General features: G+C 37.4%; 1 protein-coding gene across 4 annotated transcripts; it reads left to right on the top strand.

The window, feature by feature from the left end:
* Window positions 1-708: 708 nt before the first annotated feature.
* LOC103722235 (uncharacterized) lies at window positions 709-14,666 on the top strand. 4 transcript variants are annotated; one of them, XM_008812711.5, is made up of 16 exons: window positions 709-1,367; window positions 4,186-4,307; window positions 4,413-4,501; window positions 4,580-4,615; window positions 4,970-5,063; window positions 6,652-6,694; window positions 6,784-6,884; window positions 9,445-9,509; window positions 10,229-10,725; window positions 10,812-10,899; window positions 10,982-11,131; window positions 11,692-12,260; window positions 12,365-12,500; window positions 12,572-12,640; window positions 13,323-13,448; window positions 14,199-14,666. In XM_008812711.5, the coding sequence occupies exons 1-16, from the start codon at window positions 1,150-1,152 to the stop codon at window positions 14,310-14,312; spliced, it is 2,517 nt and encodes an 838-aa protein (XP_008810933.2). In that variant the 5' UTR covers window positions 709-1,149; the 3' UTR covers window positions 14,313-14,666. The 4 variants fall into 4 exon arrangements, with proteins under 4 accessions (XP_008810933.2, XP_008810932.2, XP_088564478.1 ...); XM_008812710.5 differs by having other exon boundaries at window positions 6,643-6,694; XM_088708352.1 differs by lacking the exon at window positions 709-1,367 and adding an exon at window positions 1,938-2,057.
* The last annotated feature ends 305 nt before the right edge of the window (window positions 14,667-14,971 follow it).

The following is a 14,971-nucleotide window of genomic DNA, read 5'->3' as shown; positions in this document are numbered from 1 at the left end:
GGTGATGTGATTACAGGCCAAACTGATAAGGGCGGATTAACGTTCAAACTCCCAATCAAACCTTTGGAAGCAAACGTAGCACGGGAACACAGCAACGTAGATTGATGTGATTCCAGGCCATGGAGCCATGCTAGGTTTCCCATTCCACGTGGCATTGGCATACCGGCTTATCAAGATCCTAGAGAGAGGCTCGACCATAGTGATTAATTGGATGCGGAAGAAGAGAGAAAAAAGGATGCCAGTCTCCTGCGGTGCGACATCAGGCTAATGCTGAGAAATTGCAGCGCCTTCTAAATAGTGCACGTGTACTGAAAGACGAACAAGACTGCCGATTGAATTGCATCTTACGCTGCGCAGCATTCTGAAGAAGTACTTTGGCCACATTGGAGGCTCTTTCCTCGCATCTGAGCTAAGTTTTAGTCTCTAATTTTATTGATAGGTCCTACATTGGAGCAGGATGAGTAACTGTTGTGCTAAAAAATATATATATTAAGGAAAAAAGATTGTGCGAATTCAAAGTTGCCACGTAGGAGAGAGCTAACGGGGGCAAATAGCTGGCGCTCGGCAGCGCTGGATAACCCAGGTTACTTAGGCCAACGTCCAAAACACGTCAAAAGTCGCCCGGGACACGTCAAATCCGCGCTAACTCTAGACGACGCCGTTCCGCTCGCCGTTTGCGACAAAAGAAGCTTGATAGGAGGAACAAACGAACGAAACCAAAAACTAAAAGGCGAGGTCACTGGAAAGGAACTTAAGGACTGCAGGCACCGACCGACTTCCCTGCTTCCCTCCTCTCTCTTTTCGCTTCTCCCCCGTAAGTCCTTTTCCGGCCGCCAGCTCTCACACCTCCCTTTCCGGCTACTTTCTAGAACTCGAATTCCACCAGAGCCGCATCTATATATATGTAGAGCACCCCACGTCCCGCACCACCGACAAGAAAACCTCCGAGAAGAAGAAAAGAAAAACCCGTCGCACTTCTCGCTTTCGCTTTCTTTTCCGATTCCCGGAAGTCGAAATCCGTCGAAAACCGGAAGGGGTGATTGGTTCTTGGGTGGATATTTGTATGTCAGAGCGTGGAGACGGGGGGAGGATTTCCGGAGAAACGGCGATATTTCTCCATAGGAATCGGAGTTCCGGAGGGAGGAGGAGATGGAGCAGAAGCATATACTCATGTCGGCCCTGGGGTTGGGGCTCGGCGTCGGGGTGGGGATTGGGCTGGCCTCCGGCCAAACCGTCGGCAAATGGGCGGCGCCGGCCAGCTCCTCCGCCGGCGTGACGGCGGAGAACGTCGAGAAGGAGCTCATGAGGATGGTCGTGGATGGGAGGGAGAGCAAGGTTACCTTCGATGAGTTCCCTTATTACCTCAGGTAAAATCTTTTCTTTTCTTTTCTTTTCATTTCTTTTTTATCTCTTTAACCGTTCTTGATTTTTTTTCCCCCGAGAAAGAACCGTTCTTGATTCTTTTCCACCTCATGATTCCGTCAATCTAATGGTAAGTTAATTGAAGTTAAAAATAGGAATTGCGTCACGAGGGCCTCGGGAAAGGAAACGTCCTTGATTCCCTGATGCCTTTATCTAATCCAGGATTTTCGATTTTAGCTTTTATTTTGACAAAAAAATTAGATATTCAGTTTGAAAATTCTGATCATGTTCAGTATATTCTGTTTTGAAGATGCTATCATTTTGTAGCATTCTGCTAATTTCGCGTGACCTTTTTTTTCTCTAATGTATCTTGAACCGGAAGCTTTGTCCCTGTGTCTCAAAGTTGTCTCCGGTGGTTGAAATTAATATATTTTCTGATTTAGTGAGTACAGTTCGTCCCCCATGTCTTTTGCAGAAGAGTCGAGTTGGCAATAATTGGAATATTAAATTGTACTCATGCACTCTCAACCCATCTCTGCCTTTTTTTTGCATTTAGTTATTTATTTATTTATTATTTATTTTGACAGAATGAGGCTGGAATTTTGTATATATCTATGCTCGTCATAACCCCTTTACTGTGAGGTGGATCGAGGATTATGCTGTAGATCATGCTGGGGTCTGATGGTAGTAGTATGGTGGGTGATATTAAATTTAATGATAGATAACACAAGGATCTAAAGTCATTAATGGATCATAGTAAAGAAGTAGATGGATTTGATGATAAAGATAATCCTCACTTGCCTTTGAATAGTATGCCTGGGATCCATGTTCTGTTTGTGAGAAATTGCATATTTTTAATATGATTCCAAGCTCTCTGCTTTTTCTTTGTCCAGAAATAAATTTTCTTTATTTTTCCCATATTGAGCTATTTTAAGTGTGACAGTCCTGCTAATTCAATGCAAGCAGTTTTGAAGGAAATTTATTTGAAAATGACTCAATTTACCTAATTTATTGGATTTATATATAGTCTTCAAAGTGGAATTTTTGCATAATGTTACTTCTCTATCAACTTTTCTCTATCAACTTTTCTCGTCTCTGTATTTTGTCTTTTGCTATGCGTTCTTGCTCCCCACTTTGCAACTTTTATTTAGTATAAAGAGAAGCAAATCAGATCAGAATTTCCTTGTTTTACTATAGTTTTGAATTTTTGATATTGTCTAAATTAGTTAACCAATTCAGCTATATCTGTTTTTGGCCTTTTACCCAAAGAAAAGTAACAAGGTGAACTGCAACTCAGCAAATGATATCATTTATTTTGATAACAAAATGAGTAATGTGGACAGACTGAGAGGTAGCTTCCAAATGAATTACTTATATTGAACTCTAAGAACACTTTTTGTGCACTTAGCTTAGTTCAAACTTCAAACAACTTAACTGATACATTAATTACTAGTATCCATTGACCCACAAGCTCCAGGCTTAGTAACTTTTCTGTTGTCAATCCACATATTACAACACAAATTGGTTATAGTAAAAGGTTACTTATGAGAGTATTAGTGTTTTTCTACCAAGTTTCTTATCCAAAAAAGGAAAGAAAAAGAAAAGAAAGAAAAGCTGGCTAAAAAGGCATTCTGTTCTGACCATTGTGATTCTCTCTTGGTTAATGCTAATGATGGTGATCCTCTCTTGATATTCTGGCTTGAGAAACCAAGTATTGGTTGCAACATGCCCCATTGCCTGGCATATGAGCTCATATTAGGTACCCAATGATGTCATTATACAACCCCTTCTGCCTTCACCTTAATGCTTGTATGTCACAGGAAGAGTTGCTCGCCATGTCCTATGGTTGGTCTCATTTCTCATAGTATCTATATCAGATCTTACATTTGAACTTTGTTATATGGAATGATAAATGACTGAGGTATCAATTATACAATCATATGCATGATCCATATATTTTAATTGCAACCGCTGATTGCTTAAGAATCATACCCAAAAAAGTAATTGATATAACTGTATTGACAGTCAAGGGAGCAGATATAGGATGACTTGGATAGAAGTTGAAGCTTCATTTGATTGGGAATCAGGATAGGGACAGAATGAATGAGGATTTGAAATATTGGCTCAAAAGACGAGATGTGGCTGAGGTTTAGAAATTGACCCTTAAAGATGAGCTGAAGCTTGCTAATATGGTTACACTCATTTTCTTTTTTTCCCTCTAATATCAATAGTCGACCCTTTTTTTTAATTGAATAGAATCTTCTATATTGCCTCTAACATAGAATAATTTCCAGTTGTGTTTTGATTGTCTCTCTCTCACACTTGCTCACTTGCTCTTTTTTTAAAAGAACCCAATACAGGACACCTGAAGCATTTTTTTTAACCATCTATATGGAAATTGAAACTTGTAATATTTCACAAGTATATTTTAATTTTTTTTTTTAAAGTTCAGATTATGTGCTGTGTCTATCTCTTATTCTTTTTTGCCTTTGATCCCACTTACAACAAATTCAAATCGAATTATTGTGCCCAGAAGTACTTGAATCTACTAGTATTAGGTGACATGTTCGTGATATAGAATTTCACCAATATCTTTTCTGTAAAAAGAATTCAAAACCCAAGAATTACTTGATTTTTTCTGTCCTTTGATATATATCTAATCTCACTTGATTTGCATTCCGAACTTGACTTCTGAGTTACCTGACATAACTGTTGATTACATTTTCAATCTGCAGAGAAATTTTAATGATACAATTTTTTGTATTTTGTAATGCTTCTGTTCTGTTTATTCTGATGACAAAGCCTTCCTGTTGTTGATGACAGTGAACAGACCCGAGCTTTGCTGACAAGTGCAGCCTATGTTCACCTCAAGCAAGTGGACTTGTCCAAGTACACTCGAAACCTTTCTCCTGCAAGTCGAGCCATTTTGCTCTCAGGCCCTGCAGGTAGTTCATGTGCAACAAATGCCATTATTTGGTTAGCCTTGAAGTACTTAAAGTGTATATTCCTATTTATATGCTTGGGCTAATTCTAGAGATCTTTGTTTTCAGAGCTTTACCAACAAATTCTTGCCAAGGCACTAGCCCATTTCTTTGAGGCCAAATTGTTGTTGCTAGATGTTACTGACTTCTCACTCAAGGTCAGTAGATACAAGCATAGTTCTCTTTGTTTCTATGCATTTATGATTTTAAAATTATCATTGGGCATTTGGTTACAGATACAGAGCAAATATGGCAGTTCCAACAAAGATTCAGTAAGAATTCTGAACTTACACAGACAACTTCTAGTCAAGTAGATCTATTTTATGATCTGGAATAAAATTTAGGAATATAAACATATTTATCACTCTACAATTGTTTGTTTTTCTTCCCCCCTCCCCCTCTCCCCCTCTTTAGGAGATAAAAGACATGTACTGATATTGTTCTTATTTGTTTTCTTCTTGTAGCCAATATATTTCCCTAGCCATCAGTACAGTTCTAGAATTATAATGACTTATCACTCTGCTTTAGGATCATTCATTTTACATGTTTTATAATCAAGCTTTTTTGGAGAGTTTATTGAATCCCATTATGATATATCCTCACTTGGTTCATTTATTTTTCGGCAGTTCTTCAGAAGATCTGTATCTGAGGCAACTTTGGAGAGAATGTCTAGTTTTCTTGGATCTCTTTCGATCCTTTTGCAGAGGGAGGAACCTAAAGGTATTAATGTAGGAATACATATTACATACTCCAAGGACCCTATTTACATGAGTTTGTGTTGTTTTCATATGGCTGAGAGAATGCATTTTAATTCTCTTCTTGCTCTTTCATTATATGATATATCTTCTTCAGGCTGTAATTTTCCTGTCATTCTATTTGCTTGAATTAATTCATAATTAGCTTGATCATGTCATAAATATATGATTCAAGAGAACCTTTAGTACTAGCCGTATCTGTACATTAATAGGGTGTCTCAGAGTTCTTAGATGACTGACTAGTTAACAAGGAAATGATATTTGTGCTAAGCGGAAGAAGTAGATTAATGCTTTTTCTTGTCATTTTGATTCTTTATTTGTATAAATGCTTAATATTTTATTTCATTTAAGATCCTTAGGGTTGATAATTAGGTGGGTGTGAATCAACTGTCTGGTGGTTTGCACTTTCAACGTGCTGGTAGACTATAATGTTGTAAAGGATTTGATGATGGATAGGGTGAATTGGCGGCTTGCTTAATAGAAAGCTTATGGATCCATGAACATGTGCTTTGATAAGAATGTAAGTGAAATTGTAGAATTTATTTACTAGTTAAGAGAAAGAAGAAAGGAAAGAGAGAACTTGAATAATAGCATGTTACACTGAATACTAAATCATGTGTCATATCTTACAAAATTAAGACAAGCCAGAGAAATTGATTAAAATAACTACTATCCCATATCACAGTACACTGTAAGCAAGTGCATTAATGTCTTATTATTTTACTAATTGATCCTTCCCCTTTATGAATAAATCGTTATTGCCAACTCTTTCTTCAATGACATAACAATGATTTTTAATGTGTTCGGCCATCTCATGCTGAACCAGTTTATGAGCTACACCAATGGCAGCCTCATTACAACTTTCTTGGACCCCATGCTTGATACCTAGCTTGCAAAGCAAAATCTTTAGCTATAATAACTAGCATGCACCATGAAAAATTTGTCTAGAAAGAGAAACAAATGTTATCGTACAGATAAATATAGGGGTTGGATAAACAGCTCTGTATCAGTTTTGCCCATGAAACATTTGTTTATCAGAGCCTTTTTTGCCCTTTTGCAATTTTTATTTAATTATATTATTATTATTATTATTATTGTTCTTTTATTATTATTTTGGTCTAATGTAAGGATTAAGATCTTTTATGACTTATGCACATTTTATCTAAACAAATGAAAATCTGAAGTATCTCAACATTAAGGTATTTGATGGATTTATCAGCATTTTTACATCTCTATTATCTTTAACCCATAAGTTTTTTTTTTAACATATGTCTTCCTAAGGGATTTATAATATCTGAATTAAGCATTTTCCTAGAGCAGAAGAGATATTCAGGTTTTATGTCTTTCTATCACTTATCACACTAGTTTTCAGTTGAACTAATTTTCTTTAGTTCAGCTGTCATCATTTTAGTTTCTTTACATCATGAAGGGTTTATTGTAATTGCTTTTGCGATATTGTATTCAGTTTTCATTAGTTTTTCTTGTCAAATTATGATTTCCTCTTCATGTTTTGCCTTCTTTTTATTAATTCTAACTTCTAATAGTTATTGCAGGATCATTACGTAGGCAAAGCAGCTGTGTAGAGTTAAGGCCAAGGTATAAAGTTTAATACTTGCTGAGTTTTGGTAACATCCCACATGGGTAACTCACCTGCTTTTATTTCTATATGCTTTTTGCATTTTCAGGGGATCAGATAGCAATAGCTACACGTCTAAAATCCATAAAAATGCATCAGTTTCAGCTGATATTAGTGGCCTCACATCACAATGTGCTCCTATAAATCCAGGTTATTGCACTTTGTATTTGTAGGATGATGAAAATAGAATATCTCTCTGTCTGTTAGGATGAAAGCAAAGCTGATTTACATACTTGAGAGAGTTATGATTTTTGGTTTTATAATCCTATTTAAAAAAACTTTCAAATTGTCAACATTGCTTTCAAATATTTTTGGATGCACTACAGGTGAATCTTGAATCTATTTTTGCATTACTAGTTGCATGATGATCAAGGTTAATTTGTGCTAGCACCTCACCAACATAGGATAATTATATCTGTCCACATATAAAGACAGGCATGATTAACTTTTTTTATTTCTCATTGTTTAATCATCAATTTACTTCATCATATGCCCTACTTTTCTTTGGTAGCTATAGATTGGACGATTTAAACATTTCTTGCAAAAGAACAAAGCTTTCCTTTATAAACAAATGACGCCCACCAACATGTGGTCTTTGAAACCCTATATTCTTCACTGTCTGTAAAGCATCTGCAATGAAATTTTTGAAAAGATAAATAACTCAGCCTATTTAACAGTTAAGGATGTCCATATTTTTTGGAGAAGCAACAACTTCAATCCAAAGCGAACCTGTCAATTTGCAACTTTTGAGAAGCCTTCTCAGCTCGGCTGCTTGAGATTTCCTCAGACCTTTCATTGATAAAATCTTCTTCATAAACAACTTTCTTCATGATTTTGTGAACTTTTGCTTTAAGATACTAAAATTTTTCTGTGTGGTCTCCTAAGAGTTGGATTGACCTGCATGTGACTCTTTTAGTTTGCAAGGAAAATTCAAGAAAATGGATTGTTACTCCTCTTCTCTGCAATGTCATAGTTTCTTCTGTCACCAGGGCTTTCATGTTGCCTTCTTTCTTTGGGCCTTAAACTGCTATTATATAGCCATGTTGTAACTTACACATAATTTTACTTTTGACTCTTTTAAGTGCACCTCCCTAACTTTCATTTGCATCAACAGTCTTTCAGCCTTAGGCATGAAAGGATATGCTTTCCACCTTGCCTTCATGAATGACATCTTAACCATACCACCAATATCATCATAGAGTAGTATGCCAACTTGAATGAATCAATGAAACATGACACTGCTTTGTGATGGGGATGATTGTGTCATTGTCCCATGCAATAAAGTAGGAGTATGAAGTGTTGCTTAAGCTAACTTACCCACCACCACTAATTATGGAAGGTATTCTTCAATAACTATAGGCATAGGTCAGCTTGTTTCACTCATGCATGTTGCCAATATCTCATGCAAGTAATTTAAGGATATTATTGTGCTGCCTGTCCATAGACTTTCCATATAAATTGTTGCTTCACTTGGGATACCGTAAACCCATCTCAACCTTCTTGTATGAAATTGATGTAGGATAGGATAGAGAACAAGATCGTTTTGTTTTGATGGATAATTGGATATGGCAATAAGAATCAATGTCCTGTAAGGGATGCTGAAATTCATAATTTGATTTGCTTTCATGTTTTAGTTGATGCATGGGGATGGTTTGCTAATAGACATTTTAGTGTAGATATGTTGGAGTGCTGCTGGGGATTATGGATCCACAGTTTGAATGAAGTTTTGATGAGGATCATTCATAGATCAAGTGAACTTAGTTTGAAATTGAATTATGGAGGTGGACAAAGGGCAAGATAAATTAGTATATGTAATGCTGATGCTGATGTTAAGAAGTTGGGAGCTACAGTTCGGGTGTTCATTTAGATGGTCTAATATTAAGGAAACAGGGGATTTTGAAGTATCAGATTTATGAGAAGAGGAAAACTTTGCCAGATAACCACCAACAAGCATGTGGGGCAATTCTCATCTAGAATTTGCAAAAAAAATAGTCATTTTCATGAATGAAGTCATCACCATGGAAGAAAGAAGCAAAAACTCTCAAGTTTTATTTAAATTAAGTCAATGGTACATCGGGGAGACAACTATTTTATAGATCTGTACTGGGTTCCTTGTGGATCTAGGACATAGGAAATAAAGAAAAAAAATCTATCAAGGAGATGAGTAACAGATCCTATAAAAACACAAAGGGGGGTTGACTAGTTAGCCCCTAGAATGACTAATTAACACAAGAAATAAAGGCTTGAGCTGCTGTATCCAAATGAAATTCACTAAACAAACTTAGAATTAGCCATAAGCATTGATCTTGTAATTGAATTTGTTTAAATAGAAACAAACCTAAAGTAATCTTAGACATGTGATGCTCATCAATGCAAGATATGATGATCTCTGAAAGGAAAACATTATTAGGAGGGGTAATCTTTTCATATTCATCATCTTCCGCTTTGGTTTTGACCAAGCTTACAATTTTGTTTTAACGAGGAGAGGAGACATAATATGTTACTGTCATCAAATTATTCAACAAGTATTATTTGAAATGAACATCAATTAATGCAACTGTGCTGGCTTTCAGCACTGTAACTGACAAACTACCTGCATAATCTTTTGTCTTTACTATTTTATTGGCCATTTATTTGGAATATGATATTTAGAATTCCTTAGGAAATGGTATCTTTTAATCAGTTTCTCATGGCTTATCTAATTTCTCAGTTCCTCTCAAACGCACCAGCAGCTGGTCTTTCGATGAAAAGATTCTTCTACAATCACTTTACAAGGTACTTCTTTTATCCTATCCCGTTATTTTGTATGGTCTTATCTTTCCTTATCCTGGAGATACTTTGTGCCATGATTATTTTGATCAGCATTCGTTGTACCACCCAAACCTCACGGTTTGAGGCATACTGAACCGTACTGGGTGGGAGTGGACCAGTATGGTTCTTCCCCTCAGTTTGAGAAGTCGGGCGAGGGAGAGAGAGAGAGGAAGGGAGGGAGAGGAAGGAAGGAAGGGGGGGAAAGAGAGGGAGGGAGGGGGAAGAGAGAGAGACCAAGAGAGAGTGGGAGGGCCGGAAGCCCTCATTGAAAGCAGTGAAGTCAACAACAATTGCCAACTTTAGTTCAAGTCGGCAAAATAAAAAGGGGACCGCTATTTCGAAACGAAACTTAGGTCCCTGTTTTCAAGGAGGGCTTCCAGCCGTCTCACCATCTCTCTCATCCTTCCTCCCTCTCCCTCTCCCTCTCCCTCTCTCCTTTCTCTCTTTTTCTCTTTCTCCTTCTCCCTCTCCCCCTCCCTCTTCAGCTCTCCCTTTGTCGGTGCACCTTGGAACAGCATAGCATGGTACGTATTATACCATACTGCCAGGCAACCATTACGGGTTTCGGTACCAGTACAACCAACCTTGATTTTGATTGCTTCATATATTGAAACTTCTACATTTTGTCAAATTTGACATTACCTTGTTCTTGGAAGGGTTCTAATCGTGAGATCACTGTTCAGGTTTTGGTTTCAGTTTCAAAAATTAATCCCATTGTCCTGTATATAAGGGATGTTGAGAACCTTCTATACAGATCGCAAAGGATATATTCTTTATTTCAAAAAATGTTGAAGAAGCTATCAGGACCAGTGTTGATACTTGGTTCAAGATTGTTGGAATCTGATTGCGACTACAGTGATATGGATGGAAGGGTCAGTAGTCTGTTCCCTTACAATATAGAGATTAGGCCTCCAGACGATGAGACTCGTTTGGTTAACTGGAAATCCCAGCTTGAGGAAGACATGAGAATGATACAAATTCAGGATAACAAAAACCACATTGCAGAGGTACTCGCAGAGAATGATCTTGAGTGTGATGATTTGGGCTCCATCTGCCTAGCAGATACAACGGTTCTCAGTAATTACATAGAGGAAATTGTTGTGTCAGCTGTTTCTTACAATTTGATGAATAACAAGGTACCTGAATATAGAAATGGAAAGCTTGTCATTTCTTCAAAGAGGTTGGTATACAGTGGATATCTGGTTATTTTTCTGTTGGCCTCTCCCCTCCACCCTTTTTTTACTTATTGTGTGTTTCATATAACAGTTTGTCCCATGCATTGAGTATATTCCAAGAAGGTAGACATTCCAGCGAGGATACTCTAAAGCTGGAAGCAAATGCTGAATCAGGAAAGGTATGCCTTGTCTTTACAACAAACATGTAAAGTGTGAATAATATAGTGCTGTGCAAAGCTGATAGATGATATTATTACTTAGGAAACTGTAGATGAAGATGGTGCAGCTGTGGCTGCAGCAAAACCTGAAGTGAGTGCTGAAGTCTCACCTCCTGAAAAGAAAAGTGAAGCAGAGAAACCAGCATCAGCAGTGAAAGATGCTGAAAGTTCATCTCTACCACCAAAAACGCCTGTAAATTTTCTTCTTTCTTGCCTTTCTTTGACCATGTTTTCATAGTCTGATGTATACAATAATAAATGTTTTTCTGTTCTGCATGTAATAAATAGTTGTCAAAAAAGTTACGTGTATTTGCTCTTTACCAATTACTTTAGTAACATAAATTTTTGGACTGTCTTGTATATTAGGGAGAATTTTGTTGCAGATATTAGGTTTATTTTCAGTGCTCGTATATAATTTAAATGAGGAGTTTGGATTCAAAGGACAAGAGAAATAATCTAGATTAAGAAATCAGAAGGAAAGATTTAATGTTAGGAATACATCCCATCTGTAACATGATCTCAACCAAAAATGACATTTGAATGCAACGCTTTATTCATTTCTTCTGCATAAATTTATTAGTTGTGGAGTGGTATGTTTGGCTGATTGCAAATCAATGGTATGTATCCATAAGAGTGAACCTTTAGGGCTGTTCTATTTTTGACTGAGGTCTTCTATGGTTTCCCTCCTTTTTTGAGCAAATGATTGCTAGATGGCTTCCTAACAAACTTATTTAACTATTTTTTATCTAACAGGAAGTTGCTCCAGACAATGAATTTGAAAAGCGGATCAGACAAGAGGTCATCCCAGCAAGTGAAATTGGGGTGACATTTAATGACATAGGTGCCCTTGATGAAATCAAAGAGTCTCTTCAGGAGCTAGTCATGCTTCCCCTTCGACGTCCTGACCTCTTTACTGGAGGTCTCCTAAAGCCTTGCAGAGGAATCCTACTGTTTGGGCCACCTGGAACTGGGAAGACAATGCTAGCCAAGGCTATAGCAAATGAAGCTGGAGCAAGTTTCATCAATGTTTCAATGTCCACTATCACATCAAAATGGTTTGGGGAAGATGAAAAGAATGTCAGAGCTTTGTTTACACTTGCTGCTAAGGTCGCCCCTACTATCATTTTTGTGGATGAGGTCGATAGCATGCTTGGGCAGCGAACTAGGGTAGGAGAACATGAGGCAATGCGGAAGATCAAAAATGAGTTCATGACCCACTGGGATGGCCTCTTAACTAAGTCTGGGGAGAGAATCCTTGTTCTAGCAGCGACAAACAGACCGTTTGACCTTGATGAAGCAATTATTAGGAGGTTTGAGCGCAGGTTTGTTTGGTTGTATATTTGCATCATGCCTTGCAGTAAAGTAGATATAGTCACTTATAAAGAACATGCCATTTTTCCAAATCTAATTTCCTGTATTTGAACAGAATAATGGTTGGCTTACCATCGGTGGAGAGCAGGGAGTTAATCTTAAGGAAACTTTTGTCGAAGGAAAAGGTTGAAGAACTTGACTACAAGGAGCTTGCAACTATGACAGAAGGATACAGTGGTAGCGATCTTAAGGTCTGTATGTTTCTTATGGCATTTAGCATCAGTTAGTGATTGATGATTAACTTGTGGCAATTGTTGAGCAGAACCTATGCGTGACCGCAGCGTATCGCCCTGTTCGAGAGCTAATTCAGAGAGAGAGGCTTAAGGAACTGGTAAGCCTTTAAATAGCTTCTATAATAATATTTTCTAGCATCCAGTGGCTCAATTTGAAATTTTGTTGACTAAGCAAATTTGCCAGGTCATTCTATTCGAATAAGAAAATCTTTTAGTTTGTTTTCCTCCTCGTTCTTTGAAAAATTTGTTGCTTACTGTTTGAAGATCTCTAGATAAGCACATTACCTAAGTCTAGTTGCCGACTATTTCTGGAATGCCAATGAAGATGAAATTTGTTTCCACTTTAAATTTAATCCTGTTTTCAAGAATATTAGACGCCCCAGGCTAATCCAATGTATGCTTGTTCTTTTTTTTTTCTCCTCCTCTTGAGAACGAAGAAGAAAAAAAAAATCACTTCTAAGCATAGTTCTGTCCAAAATTGTCATTTATCAAAGTATTTACTAAACTTTATTCTGAATTTTGAAGTTTACCTTTGACGTATCAAGAGGTTTTTTTCTCTTCTTAAATGCCTAGTTCTGTCAAAAATACTAAACTTTATACTGAAGTCCCATAGGCCTCTCTCTCTCTCTCTGTGTGTGTGTGTGTGTGTGTGTGTGTCTGTGCCGCACCCCCCCCCCCCCCCCCCCCCCCCCTTTCCTCTCTTTCTCTCAGTTCCTGTTTATAACATGTTACACCGAGCTGAATTGTGGTGGACTATTGGATTGTGTTTATTTTTCTCAGGAGAAGCGGAAAGCTGAGGAAGGAGACAGTTTGGCAGAGAGTTCAGAAAATAAGGAAGAGGATGGGGAACAAACATTAACCCTCAGACCTTTAAACATGGAAGACTTGAGGCAGGCAAAGAATCAGGTGAGTTTATTTCTCTGGGGTACTCTCTAAAACCTCCATGTGCAAAAGAAGTAGCGTCTGGATATGCATGTATGTGTGTATGTCTGTCTCATTGTGCATGTTCATGTGTGTTCTTGGCGCTTGTTTGTGCATGTGTCCACATGCCCCATGCCCTCATTGGTGTGTGCTTTGACAACCTTCTGGACAAGCTTTTGCTGAGTTATCTTGATTTGGACTTCCATAAGCAGGACTGGTGTCTTTCTGTGCTGATGCTCCCATAAACCTGCATCCTAATGAGGCATGCTAACTGATTGAATCCGGATATACTAAAAAGCATCAATGGACTATTTACTTAAATCTGGGTTATATATGTGATTAATTTGTGCCATACAACCCTTGAGCTCATTTATTATTGGTTTCTTTTTATTGTTTTCGTTTTTTGGGTTAATAGTTATAGATCTTAAATTTATGTAATAATGTTTGATGATAATGGTTGTGTTTTGAGGTTAAACATTAGAACTTTGCATTCTCATCCTTTCCTGACAGATTGAAGATCTGTCCATGAGCATCTTATTGTGCAAGCCTGGTCCATCTATCGCCCACATATCTATTCGTTTCTAACTGTGCTATTGTGCACTTTCTCTTTCTTTTTCCCCTTTTCTGACTTGTTTCTATATATTCGGAATAGACTGTGATAATTCAGAAGGGAGTTAAGTATTATCTTTATGACCTGTAAAGATACTTATGTATTTGCTAAATTTTCTAATGTAGGTTGCTGCCAGTTTTGCTGGTGAGGGTTCTGTGATGAGTGAACTGAAACAATGGAATGATTTATATGGGGAAGGAGGCTCAAGAAAGAAGCAACAGTTATCTTACTTCCTATAAAGCATACATGTATATACAAACCAGTGAAAAATGAGATTTCACCCCTGGTGACCACTCAAATGCTCTTGCGGAGCAATTGATAATAAACGAAAGGAGCATTAAGTTGCTGGCTGGTTTCCAGTATTTGTGCGCATTTTAGTAGTGGCGGAGCTACAGATAGAAAAGGTAGTATAGGTTGCTTGGATCTGTCAGATGTAATTTATACCCATATAGAGTGTATTATTTTTTTCATATGATACATTTTTGAGGTATGTATGTATTCAGTTGTTATATGCTGTATTATTTTGTTGCTTTAATTTAGACAATACAATTCTGAATGATTATTAGGAACTCTATGAATATCATTTCTAGAAAGTCTAGTGGTTGGATCATTGCAAGTTTCTCCCTCTCTTGAACCAACCAACCTCCCCAACCCCTCCACCTGCGGGGTTTTCCTCTCATGTTAGAAGAATGTCAAGGGATGTGTTCTGCTGAACTGTAATGTCATGTCTGAGAAGTTAAGAAGTGATGTGAGTTTTAAAGTTCAAACCCTGCTACTAAAATGCTATATGCATGAGCCACTTACTTGATTAAGCATCTTCCTTATTTTCAGTTTAAGAACTTAATCACATATGTGTTCCAAGAAACTATTAAAGTCATTAGTTGCATCAGTTGGTTTG

Source organism: Phoenix dactylifera, chromosome 1, assembly GCF_051530095.1.
Source record: "Phoenix dactylifera cultivar Ajwa chromosome 1, Ajwa_hap1_PhDact_Kaust_v1.1, whole genome shotgun sequence".
NCBI classification, from domain to species: domain Eukaryota; kingdom Viridiplantae; phylum Streptophyta; class Magnoliopsida; order Arecales; family Arecaceae; genus Phoenix; species Phoenix dactylifera.
This window is presented reverse-complemented; position numbering and strand designations above follow the sequence as displayed.